The 12,801-nt window shown below is 45.3% G+C and overlaps 1 protein-coding gene across 4 annotated transcripts in view; it reads right to left on the bottom strand.

Moving 5' to 3' along the window:
• Positions 1-4,482: 4,482 nt before the first annotated feature.
• DCLK1 (doublecortin like kinase 1) overlaps positions 4,483-12,801 on the bottom strand; it is a 354,151-nt gene continuing 345,832 nt past the window's right edge. For all 4 annotated transcript variants that reach the window (XM_040267076.1, XM_040267075.1, XM_040267080.1 and 1 more), the window contains one exon: positions 4,483-10,630. In XM_040267076.1, the coding sequence (XP_040123010.1) occupies positions 10,573-10,630 (58 nt within the window). In that variant the 3' untranslated portion in view covers positions 4,483-10,572. The remainder of the gene's footprint in view (positions 10,631-12,801) is intronic.

Genomic DNA, 12,801 nt, shown 5'->3' with positions numbered 1-12,801 from the left:
CTCATGGAGGCTCTGATTGGCTGACACTAAAGAGATTGAGGCTCAGTAGTGAGCAGACCTCCAGGCTGGCAAGGCTTCAAGCTCTTTTATTCCAGAGACCTGATTACTCAGGTGACAACTGCCTGCCTTCTAGGCTTCCCTTGTAGCTCAGCTGGTAAAGAATCGCCTGCAATGCAGGAGACCCCAGTTCGATTCCTGGGTAAGAAAGATCCCCTGGAGAAGGGATAGGCTACCCACTCTAGTATTCTTGGGCTTCCCTGTTGGTTCAGCTTGTAAAGAATCCACACGCAATGCGGTCAGTACCTGGGTTGGGAAGATCCCCTGGAGAAGGGGGCTACGCACTCCAGCGTTTTGGCCTGGAGAATTCCATGGACTGTATAGTCCATGAGGTTGCAAAGAGTCGGACACAACTGAGCGACTTTCACTTTTTTTTCTCCAGCAGGGCTGCCCTTGGTGTGTTTTCCTCAGACATTTTTGGTACAGACTTGTTGAGAGAGGGAAGCTCTGTTGTGAGAGGCAGAGGGATTAAGGTATACATACCCATTGACAACATTTTTGCAGAGAAGCACACCAAGGTGTGGGCAAATCAGGAGAACCCATAAAACCACTGGGCAGAAGTCCCTTGAGAGAATCAGTGGATGCAAGTGTTGGAATGAGGTCTCTCTCCCATTCTGAGCAGGAAATGTTCAGTTTTCCAGTTTAAGAAAACAGAGTGAACCTTCCTCTACTGAGAAGCTAGGAAACAATAGAAGCTATTGATGAAGCCCAAACGATTTACCCAGCACGAGAGCAGAGAACTTAGAAAATGTTCTTGAAAAAAAGAAACATCCACAGCCGTGAGAACAGAGGGAACCATGTCGAGAGAGGAAATTAAACATGTCTAGGTTGATTTGGCCTTGATTTACCTGTTGAAAATGAAAGGATATTTCACATTCTGAACAACATGCCCTTCATGACAAGTTCACCGCTTCGTCAGAAGAATCCAGAAAATTAATAAGTAATTCTGATGGAATAACGAAACCTCTCTCGGGTGGAACATTAATTATCACCCCGCTGTAGGGAAAGGTGATAATGTGGATTTGTCTGGGAGGGAGGAGACAGAGAGCTATTTTCAGGGTCAGTGGATTTCTCTTTTCCTTTTTTTTTTTTTTTCCCCCAGTGGTGAAGCAACACAGGAGAGAAAGATGTGATTCTTTTCCCCGCTGTGATCTGAGAAGCTTTGTGATTTGGAGACTCCACTCCTTGTAGGAAGGCATTAACACATGACCAGCCCCTCTGTTTGCACAGGGAGGCTGCCCTCTTGTCACTGCTGTGAGGGATCCATCAGGGTTCGTATTATTTCAGAAAGGGAAGGGTCTCTACTGCCCCCTCAAGGGCTGTTCACCCGGCTTCACTTCCTCCTTTAACCAGCCCTGGGAACCCATTTTCAGTGGACCACATGGGCCGGCCCGCACGCCTGTTCTGCGTGCCAGCTGAGGGTCTGAGGGGCCCACTGCGCGGGCTGTACCCTGGCCTCCTCAGGCCCGGCCGTAGCCTCCATCTTACCCACCCCGAGCTCCGCCGTGTTCTCTCCGTTCCCATGGCTTGAAACACATTTCTCCTTCTCCTGGCTGATTCCTGCTTCTCCTTCAGACCCTCCCTTAGGGCCCCCGGATCCAGGAAGCCTCCTCTGAGTCCCCCCAGCCCTGTATCTCAGTGAGGTGAGGTTCTGGAGTGCCCACGGCGCACCCCGGGCTCTCTCCTCCCAGCCCTGACCGCGCGGGTGCCGCCCTGCAGCCGGCAGGTTTCCCACCCCAGACCCCAGCGGTCAGATCTTCCGTCTCGTGATCCCAGGATGGATCCTGTCATCCGGCGGAGGGACTGGCGCCTGACAGGGGCTTGCTGGAAATGGGACTAGAGGGTGTGCCCTGAGGGCGGATGGCGGAGAGGGTCCCCCAGGCTGAAACTCCCGTTACCGGCTCCTCTGAGAAGTTCCCGGAAGTCAAGGAGAGAATGGGCAGTGAGGTGTGAGAATTAGACCATTCTTGGGAAACACCTCACCTTCTGCTTCCTAAAGAGATGCACTGACGGTGCCATTGGTGGGGTCTTATTGCTCATCCCGTCTCGGGGAAGGGGGCACCGCGCATCTGGATGAAGAGACCAAAGCCATGTTCAACCTACAGGAAGGTATGCCCTGTGATTCTACAGGGCGAATCCTCGGACTGGGTTTGAGGAGCACACTGTGAGACACCCCTGGTGGCTCAGAGGGTAAAGCGTCTACCTGCAATGCGGGAGACACAGGTTCGATCCCTGGGTCAGGAAGCTCCCCTGGATAAGGAAATGGCAACCCACTCCAGTACTCTTGCCTGGAAAATTCCATGGATGGAGGAGCCTGGTAGGCTACAGTCCATGGGGTTGCAGAGTCAGACACAACTGACTGACTTCACTTTCACTTTTCTGTGAGACATTAGTATTCTTACCCTCAAACGACACGCTCGGTCCTAAGACCTGGGCAGCTTCAGTCTTGGCAGCTGTCATTCCTTCCTTCCCTCCTACTCTCGCTCCCCGCTTTCCTCCCCTTCTTTGCCCCCTTCCAGGGCCTTTCTAAGGGCAGCACACAGATCTCTGAATTGTTGTAAGAGAGCAAGCCACAGATGCGTGTGCGCGTGACTGAAGCTTGGCCTGCAGACTCAGCAGGCTGTGAGGGTCAGTCTCAGGCTGGTAGGGGTGCCTCGGCCCCCGACAAACTGGAGTTCGGCCATCTGTGAGTGATAAATCGGGTGCCCCAACTCGTGGGCATCCAGAGAAGAGTTCTCACCAGATCTGAGATTCTCAAGAACAGGAATTGTGTCTTGTTCATCTCCGCCTCCACGGTGCGTCACTCACTGTAGGTTCTGGACGATGCTGAATAAATGTGCTAGTTTAGGACAGCTGTAAATCGCGTGCTAATTACGAAGGGCGGAGAGGACTCTGGGAGGCCTTCTACCTCAGAGGGCCAGGAGCAGAGCCAAGGGTATCACAGGGTGTGGGCACCACCAAACAGGCAGATGGCAAACACATCCTCAAGTGAGAGAATCCAAGTTGCCGTAACCACAGTGTCTGATGGGATGTGATGTCCGGGTTGTCTGAACCCCAGACCAGGAGTCTCAGAATAAATAGCAAAGCTTTCTTCTGGAGACCCCTGTCCTTGTCTTAAACATCTTCTGATCATAGTAAAAATGAAAACGGACAACAGAGTTTCCCTTTTCTTTTCTAAACCCCAGTGAAGTGCCCCAGTAAGTGTGGTGTTGGCACTTACTCAAGAAACATTTGAATAAACGATTTGGATGTGCAGGCAAGCTGGCAAGGACATCTGTCGCAGAGCTGGCGGCCAGCGTGGGTTTGGCTGGTCCAGCTGGCTGGGCGGGGCTCCCCGTCTTCCCTTGGTGCCCCTTCTGGAGCTGGGGAAGCTGGCTGCCTTGGAAGACAGAGCAGAGCCTCTCTTGTGTGTAAGGAATTCCCCGGGATGGCGCTTTCCGTTACCCGTTTACTTCCATGTGCAAAACTTCCTTAACTGAACGTTAGTCCCGCCCAGCTGGAATGCCCTTCTCCGTTTCCTGACATGGCAGTGTTATCCTCCTCAATCCCAGAGATGCCAGTAGCGTTTGATGTTTCTGTGTCAGGGCACTTTTTTTTGTTTTGTTTTGTTTTTCTGATGGCAGGTTTTTAGGGAAACTGCCAGCCTCATAAAACAAGGTAATGGTCCTTAGGAAACAATCACTTTAGCTATTGTTTCACAGCAGGTGCCCCGAAAGCCTAGAAAGGACCCAGCAATTTCACTGCAGAGGAGCAAAAGGCAAAACAACAGCCACAGCGGCAGCAGCCGCATGTAGATGGCCGGGAAGGGGATCGCTAATTTTACAAGTGCTCCGAGATCCTCTGGCACCTTCATAGGACACCAGGGGACCTGCAGTCACGTTTGCTGGCCGACTTTTCAATCTCTTAGCTCTGAACAACTCACAGAGGAAAGAACTTGACTCTGCTGTACATTTTTGCAATTTTCTCTCAGGTCAATATCACACGTGGGTTGCCTAATGGGACATCACTATAAAAAAAACAGCAGCTAATTACAGGGTAGCAGATAAAACAACACTCTACTCTGGAGAGCTGGGGCAGATAGGTGGAAGGATAAAATCAGGCTGAATGGTATTTGATTTCTTTGTGTATATCCGAGTCACTGGCCCAGGCGGGAAGATAATATATGAAAAGGGACATTTTTGGAATAGTTGTTTTTGAATTATGCTCATGAAATAGACACTCTGCTACGAAGGACATGTGGGAAAGCTACACTCTGACCGCATGACTAATTTTTAAAGCCTTGCATAGAGAGAATTCCCCCCAAGAACACAGCTGGGTTATTCCTTCGTGGACTGAATGTGTCAATTATGAACTGAACTAAAATGAAATTTTACTCCATTATGGCAGAGTGAACTGAGGAGTGGACATTGGAGCTCGGGTATTACGTAGTAGTTCATACACCAAGTACTATTCTTTTATTAACCTTTAAGAACATGTTTTACATAAAAACAGGCAACATCAAAAAAGCTCAGTTGATAAATGAACATAATATATCACAGATGATTTCATCCACATTAACCTACATTTATTAGCTTAAACTGAGAGATTAGGAAAAAAATCAGATCTCATTCCAGCTTTAATCATGGATACAAATCGTTTGACAGTTACTTCATTAAGATTCTGAAAATCAAAGATTAACCTGTGCCATCTGATCCATGCAGCAATTGATAAATTCAGTATTTTCAAAGGAAACATTGAATTTTTTTTCTTGCACCAAATTGAAACCTTTCAGAAACTTGTTTAAATGCATCAAGTTCCGAGCCCACCTTTTCAGTATGCATGAGCAAAATACTATTTAATTTCACACTCAACTAATCTTTTAATAATTTTCTTTCACCCAGAATGAAAAAGACTATTATTAATTTCCTAATAAAATTAAAAAAAATAGTTATTGAGGATATGACTCTAACCTTGGACCAGTTTCAATTTTTAAAAATTTTTTTCTAAGAATACATCAAAGATTAATGTCAATGGCCACTGAGAAATTGTCCCTAGAGAACTATTCAAGGTCTTTTTCCTACCGCATTCAATTGGACTGGAATGAATTGACATTATAGCATCTTTATCATCACTTTTAAAACCCTACTTTCTCTTAATACCAACAGTGAAGGCTTTTAGAACTATTATTTAAGTTAATAAAGTATATCACAGACAAAAATATACAATTTTACACTGAAGCAACATTAAGGGTCTCATGTCAGTGGACCAAAAAAGAATGTTGAGGAAATTTACAGGTAGGGTTTAATTACAGAGATTGCACTTCCTTTATGAAAAAGAATGAAACTAGGCCCCTCACTTGTCTCCAAGGGCAAGAGATTGCAAACCCCGTGATCAAAACACCTGCCAGTTAGAAGCTCACTCACTGAAAAATGATCGCATAGCTTCAGCATTGAAGCCCATGAACGACAACAACAGCAACACACACAAAAAAAACCAAAGGGGGAATAAAGACCACCTCACCCAGAGGCATCCTAAGCTTCTACACTGAATTTCCTGTTTCCCACCAGTTTATGACCCTTAATGTTACTGGACGGATGGTTGCATATTTGAGATGATTAAAAAATGAAAGACTGCCTTAAAAGCACCTCCTCCTCAAGTATGTAATTACATACAAATGAAAGATTCCTTCTGACAGTCCTAGGGACCCCATTTGTTACTGTTTCATGTATAAGCACCATTGAGCCAATTTTTAAAGCACATTTGCAGTGATCAAATGTGTTCTCAAGTTTCATTGATTTTGTTTTTTTTGTCTTTAAACCAAAAAAATAGGTGAAGTGTGTCCATTGATGCATGCCTTATCATATCTGAATTGACAAAAATGTTAATTTTGGAAGTGCTTTTAATCACTATTTTCCCCAACAGACTAGAATGGCTTCATGAAACATGATTAAAGAAATCTGTATCTCCCAAAGAAGCACATATCTGACCCTCTATCACTGCATGCAAAATAAGGGTCTGTCTGAGAGTATTTTTTCCCCAAACTCCTAATGGAAATGGCAGACAACACACAGGAAAGGCTAACCCTTGAACTGACCAACTTCAAGTTTTAAAAAAATCTTTGATTGGATTCCCACCCCCACCCCTCCCAAATCATGTAGCAGTTTAAAAAATTAATGATTTACAAATTATAGAAAAGATATGTTATCTACAATATATGCCAAGTGAATCATTAATTTTTTTTAACCCACACCCAAATGAATAATTATATTAAACTACCATCTTGGATCTTGGTGCTTTCCACAATTCTGAAATTACAAGGAAAGAGGGGAGACATACCAGATTTCCTTTTTTTATTTTTGGTTATTCTTTTCTCTGCAGAATTGGGCAGAGAAAAGAAGGCAGTGAACCTTCATTCTTTGGAACAGGCCCTCTATAGCAAACTTCAGCCTGGGGCACCTTTTTATGATCAAATTAAAAACCTTTGAAATCAGAAGTTTATCATGGAAATGCTGACAGACCCTGACCCAGAGAAGGGCTATCGGGCAACACAATAATATGAAGAAAGCTCTCCCTCAAGCACAATTGCCCTTCAGCATGGGGACAGAGTTGTGTAATGGGCACCACTAGCCAGCAGACAGCCATGATTTAATGTGTGTGAGCCTTGGCCACATGGTAGCTCCGTGACCCTCTCAGCTAAGCCAATTTTTCTTTTCTTTTCTTTTTTCCAACTGAAATATGCCTCAAAGGGTAAAGGATTGCAATTTTAGCTTTCATTTATGGATATATTGCTTTCTTTCAACAATATCTGATGGGCCTGTTGAGCACCACCCATGGGGGTGCTGAGCAGGTTCTAGGAAGGTCTCACTGAATACAGAACACCAAGCATTTTCAGTAGTTTATTTGCATTTTTTCTCTGCTTATTTTAGTATGCACCACGTGTAAAATCAGATGAGGGCTACAGAAAAAACATTTTCAATGACCAAAATCTTACTTTTCCTTCTAACGATATGGAGCAAATCACATATGCATTGATTATGAGAATAAATGGTTTCTGCTACAGTGCAGAGAAAAAAAAATGTGTTCATCAATATGAATGGTTCTCATCTACAGAGATGGTTTACATGATGCAAGTAATGAAAGAGTTTTTCCTTAACTAGTCTACTATCAAAACTGAAACAAAATGAATCTTAAAATTCCCCTTGAAAATACCATACGGTTGGTCATGTATCAATAAAGGAAAGACAGTCCCCATCACCAGGCCACCACCATAAAAGCTATATTAAATACATAGAAAAGAAAAATATGGGGACACTTGTGGCAATGAGTAAATTGATAAGTACAGAGATACACTGTCATAATGGTACATATTTATTCTCTAATAAAGTGAAATAAAAAATAAGATCAATTTGGTTATAGAAATTCCTTAAAGAACACCACCACTTAATTATTTCAAACTTGAACTATCCCAAGAATGTCATGAAAAAAATTAGCACTGGCTAAGAAGCAAAAGCAGTCTGGGTACACCCACGTAATCAGCATGCCTTGTGCTTGTCTGTTAACCCTCTGAGTACATCTCTGACATTCAGGATCTCGATAGCTTAGTGCTGAAAAGATTGCATTCCATCTGATTACTCAATATTTCTACTTGACAGGTCGCATTCCACTACTTATTCAGCATAGATCATTCAAATTCTGCAGCAATGCGCTGGGATCCCCATGCTGAACGGCCCTGCATTCTTCCAAGCGTCTCCTCTGCAGTGTCATGGGAAACACGCCACAGCTTTACACAGTCCACAGTCCTTCAAGACTTGGGTGAACAAGGCCTGAGCCATGCACTGTAAGGTATGTACGCTAGATGCTGGCATCATACACGCAATGCCCACGGGAAAAGCAGTAATTCAGAGAAAGAAAGTGAAGTAAAGTGAAAGTTGCTCAGTCGTGTCCAACTCGTTGTGACCCCATGGACTCTACAGTCCATGGAATTCTCCAGGCCAGAATACTGGAGTGGGTAGCCTTTCCCTTCTCCGGGGGATCTTCCCAACCCAGGGATCAAGTCCAGGTCTCCCGCATTACAGGCGGATTCTTTCCCAGCTGAGCCACAAGGGAAGTCCAAGAACACTGGAGTGGGTAGCCTATTCCTTCTCCAAGGGATCTTCCTGACCCAGGAATAGAACTGGGGTCTCCTGCATTGCAGGCAGATTCTTTACCAACTGAGCTACCAGGGAGGCCCAAGGAAAACCACAGTCTTACTGCAGGTAGGTCTCCGCACATAGGCTTTCTTCATATTCACACATTTCTAACTGAGGCCAATCTAGGAAGCTGCTCCTTCGTCTTACTTTGAATAGTGCTTTGCTTTAGAGTTCTAGGGAAAGCAGTGATTTCTGACCAGTTCTGAGCACTTTTCTGTTTGGAATCTGCCTACACACCATACCTTCCTGGTGTCCTGCCTGCCCCCTCTTCGCCAGAAAACCCAACTGATTTGTGCTACTTTGTGATGTTGTGTGTTAGATTTCAGGACTCTCTTAAAAGACAGGTGGGGGTGCTCTCAGTAAATGACCTAATATTTACACGGCAAGACAACACAGAAAAGAGAAACCTAAACGTGAAAGAGTCAAAAACTTGGGGGCGGCAAGGGGGGGTGGGGACCATGGTGCAGAAGTCACGGCATGCTGTGATTTTTAAATCGATAGTAATAGAGACCATACATTTATCAGCTGAAGAGTAAAAGGTGGTCACTGAAGACCAATCTGTGTCTGAACTGACTGTGGAAGTGCTGCACGCACATTTCAAGACTTTCAGGTGTTGAAGTACACCTCAGAGCAGAGACAGTGGCTGATGGCTGTCCAGCCATCTAGATGCAAATTTCATGAGCCATCATGGTCGTCTTCAGGGCCAGGGAGCGCAGCAAACCTTAGGAGGACATTTGAGTTGAGACAAACCCCACCTTGCCAAACACCCCGGCCAGCCTCTTCCCTAAGCACCTAAGCAGTGACCGCAGGCTGCTGCAGGCCCCCATTCCAAGCATAACACACTCCAGGGGAGACACAGGGCTAGGGAGAAAGATTTGGAAACAGGAGTGAAATACAGCTGTTGGACAGGACTTGGACCAAAGAAAGAAAATAGCATCTCTCTCTGGATAGCTAAAGACAGTGCTATATAAAGGTCATCCTAGGGAGCGGAGGTTTTATCCTCAGGGATACCCTCTAGCTCTCCCATCCTGTTCTCCCTGAGACTGTATGTAAGTAACCTAAAGGTGCACGTGGAATCATCTCCCTGATGGTTTATTTCATTAAAAAGCATTTTGAGACTATTCTAGACTGCTGGGCCACTCTGCTTTCTCCTCGGCCACCTTGCAAAGCACTTGCCTCTGGATGCCTAGTCCCGGGCGCTCCTCCTGTGTATGGATTCATATTCTGGGTATAGACTTCATACTCTGTGTGGATCTCACAATGAAGACTGAACTGTGTGAAAAAAGCAGATAAGACAAAGAACAGGGTCTTGTTGCCTCTTCCTATTTGACATTCCAGCCCTGTAGAGCACCTGGCAATTTATTGCTTTTCCACCAGTTTGTTTATTTTTTTCCTGTAGATGTTTCATACTGAGCAGACAGACCCTGACTCACCATGTACAGGGCAAGCTATGGTGACTTCCTGAGGGTCTGCACTGGCAGTAGTAGCAGCTGAAATGGAAGCAGCATTTCTGGGGCGTCATCAGCACGTTTTCAAATGGAGGTGATTTGGGGGAGGGGGTCCACCGTCTATATCCTGGGTCAGGCTGTTGGCCACAGACCCAGGTCCCTTCACTTGGGATGCAGGACTCAGGGCAGCTGGCAGTTAGACCTCTGTCTTTAAAAAAGCCCCTTTCTTAATAGGATTGTGAAGAGGAAAGGGATGCTGATGCTTAAGTTATAAACCTGCCATGTTCTAAACCCACAAAAAAAGGACAAGCAAGACAGCATGCTAGACGCTCTTCCTGTCTGGACATCTCAGCATCTAATAACCCCTTAATCTTTAGCAAAATCAAGAAACATGTGCATATAAATCCAGAGGCCTGAAAGATTCCCTCAAGCATTCTCCATAAAATCCCATGCACTCAGAGGGTTAACACGTGCTATGTTACATACTGCAGAGCCTAGCTCCACTGATGAAAACATTCATTGCTTCTCCATTTTAAAAGTCGCAAAATAGCCTTAACCCTTTGAGGACCCAATTAGCAGCAAGTTGTCATCTTCACCAACATGTCACAGTCTCATTCAGCAACAAGGAAATCGCTACAAGGATACCAGAAAAACACACTGTTCTGCTCGGCCATTCAAGCATTGAGTGCTAGGTAGATCAGATGAAACTGTTTGACATAAATTTGGGGGTGGGGGGAAACAAACCTCAGAGTCTCAAAGGGTTAAGCTAGGACTTCGAGTAAAAGGGTCTTATTAAAAGGGCGAGTTTGGGGAGCGAACAGTCTCGGAGGAGCTCGGCGAGTAGTCTTCCGACTCCGAGTTGAGTTCCGGCGGAGCTGGCTGGGCCTTGTACCGGCTCCTCACATCCGGGTTGCGTCTTCGTCGGAAAACCTGCCTCTCCTTATCAAGAGCGGTGGTCTAGCAGGGGCATAAAATGAGAAAGAGGACAATTAGGCCGAAGGAAATGGCAAACACACACACACACAGACACACACAAACACACGATACTTTATGGAACTTTCTGAGGTCAGAAAAATATGCTGGCTAAAGTTAACCGTCCACAATGGCTCACTTATGGTGCCCACAGTCACCACTGCTGGGGTGCCCTCTGCTCCCCAAGACGCAGCTCCTGCGAGCCCCTGGTGGTGACATCACAGGCACAGGCAGGATGGATGATGTGGGGGTTCAGCCTCTCGCCCGCCCTCCCTAGACTTCCCTGAGCTCCACATCTGTGACCCTTGGTTGCTCTCAGCCTATCCAGAGACGCCCCCGCCCCCATCTTCCCCCAGCCCCGCCGGTAAACGGGAGCCCAGGGCTTGTGCGTCTGACATGCGAGGACACCGGGCAGTGCCTCGTTCATCAACATGCAGCTCCAGGCAGCTGTATAATAAAAGATGAGAGGTGATGAAGTTGTCAGACTGGGAAACAGAGCCACAAGCTCATCCCGTTATTTTAGCACCTCCTCATTCTAAATGATCTTATTATCTGTTGATGAGCGAGTGTGGGAAGGGTGGGTTTAATTTGAATGAACCGGCGCCTGACGTTGAAAACTGCTCTGAACGCAGTTAAACCTGATGGAAACCTTCCCATGGATTTCCCTCTACAAAGTTCATTTTCGTTGTAGTACATGGGAATCTACGGAACTGAGGTTCAGCGTCAAGGATTCCAACTCCTGCCTCCTTTTCCGGAGGCAACCTCGGATCGTCTCCAGGATGTGCTCTGGAAGTTATTATGACATCAGGATTGGGAAGGGCATGGCTTCATTACAGATTTAATGGGTGTGAGCAGGATGGCTCATTACAGAGAAACCTTACAGAGAGAGCAGGTACAAAGCCTGAAGAAAAATCCAGAACACACATAAAAGTTTGAAGGCATCCTTGTTTGAAAGTCCCTCTTTAAAAGGATGTAGCCTGGAGGTTATTCTGCTTTTAAGAGATTACTTTTCCTCTACAGGGATATATACCACCATTTTTCCTCTTGGAAATTTACTGTTAACTTCTTCAAAGGACAGAGATAAATTTATAGCCAGCCGGGTTCTGAGAACAAAGTGAAAACTAAGCCCCTCATACAATTGCAGTGTAGCATTAGAGCAATCTTAGATCTAAAAGGGGGCAATCAAAGTTACAAAATGAAGTAATAAAGAGAGAAAGAGAGGCAGTGTGAAGAAGCAGTACAGTAAATGGCTTCGTTAGGCTGAACGGCTCGGCTTTAAAAACTACCCACACGTTGAGTAACAGTGTTACAAATCAATGAGGAAGATAAACTTTAATAATTCACTTCTCATTTCACGGGCTTGTTAATACAATAATTCAATAACTGGTGTGTTGAAGTGCCTACCTTTGATTCACCGACCTCTTGAACTTCTAAGGGCCCTCACGTACTTATACGTGAGGCCCTCTTGGTCTTATACCCGCCGATTTTGTGATATTTTGCAGCATCATAAACCTAAATTCCTAACTTTATTTAAAACATTGTAAAGTTATAACACATGGTATTTTGCTTTCAAAGTAAACTGAAAATGTTGTGTTTGTGTAGAGCTGAACATAAAAAAGCAGGAGTCTATTTAGTCTGATGTACATAAACACCACCCTGTAGGTAATTCAAGAGTGATATAAATTCTTGGTAATAAAAAATATTTCTATTTCTACCTTCTTGAGAAAGAAAAAATCACTTGGCATCAAACTGAATAATGACTAGCAGACTGAGGTTCCCCGGTGTTGCCGAGAAAATTGCATGTTGGGTTTTGTTAGAAATTTGGAGTCCTACTCAGTCCACTGCGAGTTGTGGGAACCATTTACTCAGTTCTCAGGTAAATAAGGAGCAAGGATAACCCCACGCCCTTGCCGCCCTCCTGAATTGTTAAAAGGTAAAAACAGAAATAGCAAAGACTCCCAGGAAAATAAGGTGGTGGCTTGTTTGTTCTCTTTACAATGTAAGAGGTTTTAAAATAAAGGCACTGCACAGGTCAGAGGACAGCGATGCAGAACCCAGCTCACATTAGAACCTAGAGTACGTTCTCTCCCTCACTAGCACCTTCTCCGCGTCTACCTCATCTCCCCACATGGACTCAACCCACTCCAAGTCGCCTT

Source organism: Oryx dammah, unplaced genomic scaffold (assembly GCF_014754425.2).
Source record: "Oryx dammah isolate SB20612 unplaced genomic scaffold, SCBI_Odam_1.1 HiC_scaffold_24, whole genome shotgun sequence".
NCBI classification, from domain to species: domain Eukaryota; kingdom Metazoa; phylum Chordata; class Mammalia; order Artiodactyla; family Bovidae; genus Oryx; species Oryx dammah.
This window is presented reverse-complemented; position numbering and strand designations above follow the sequence as displayed.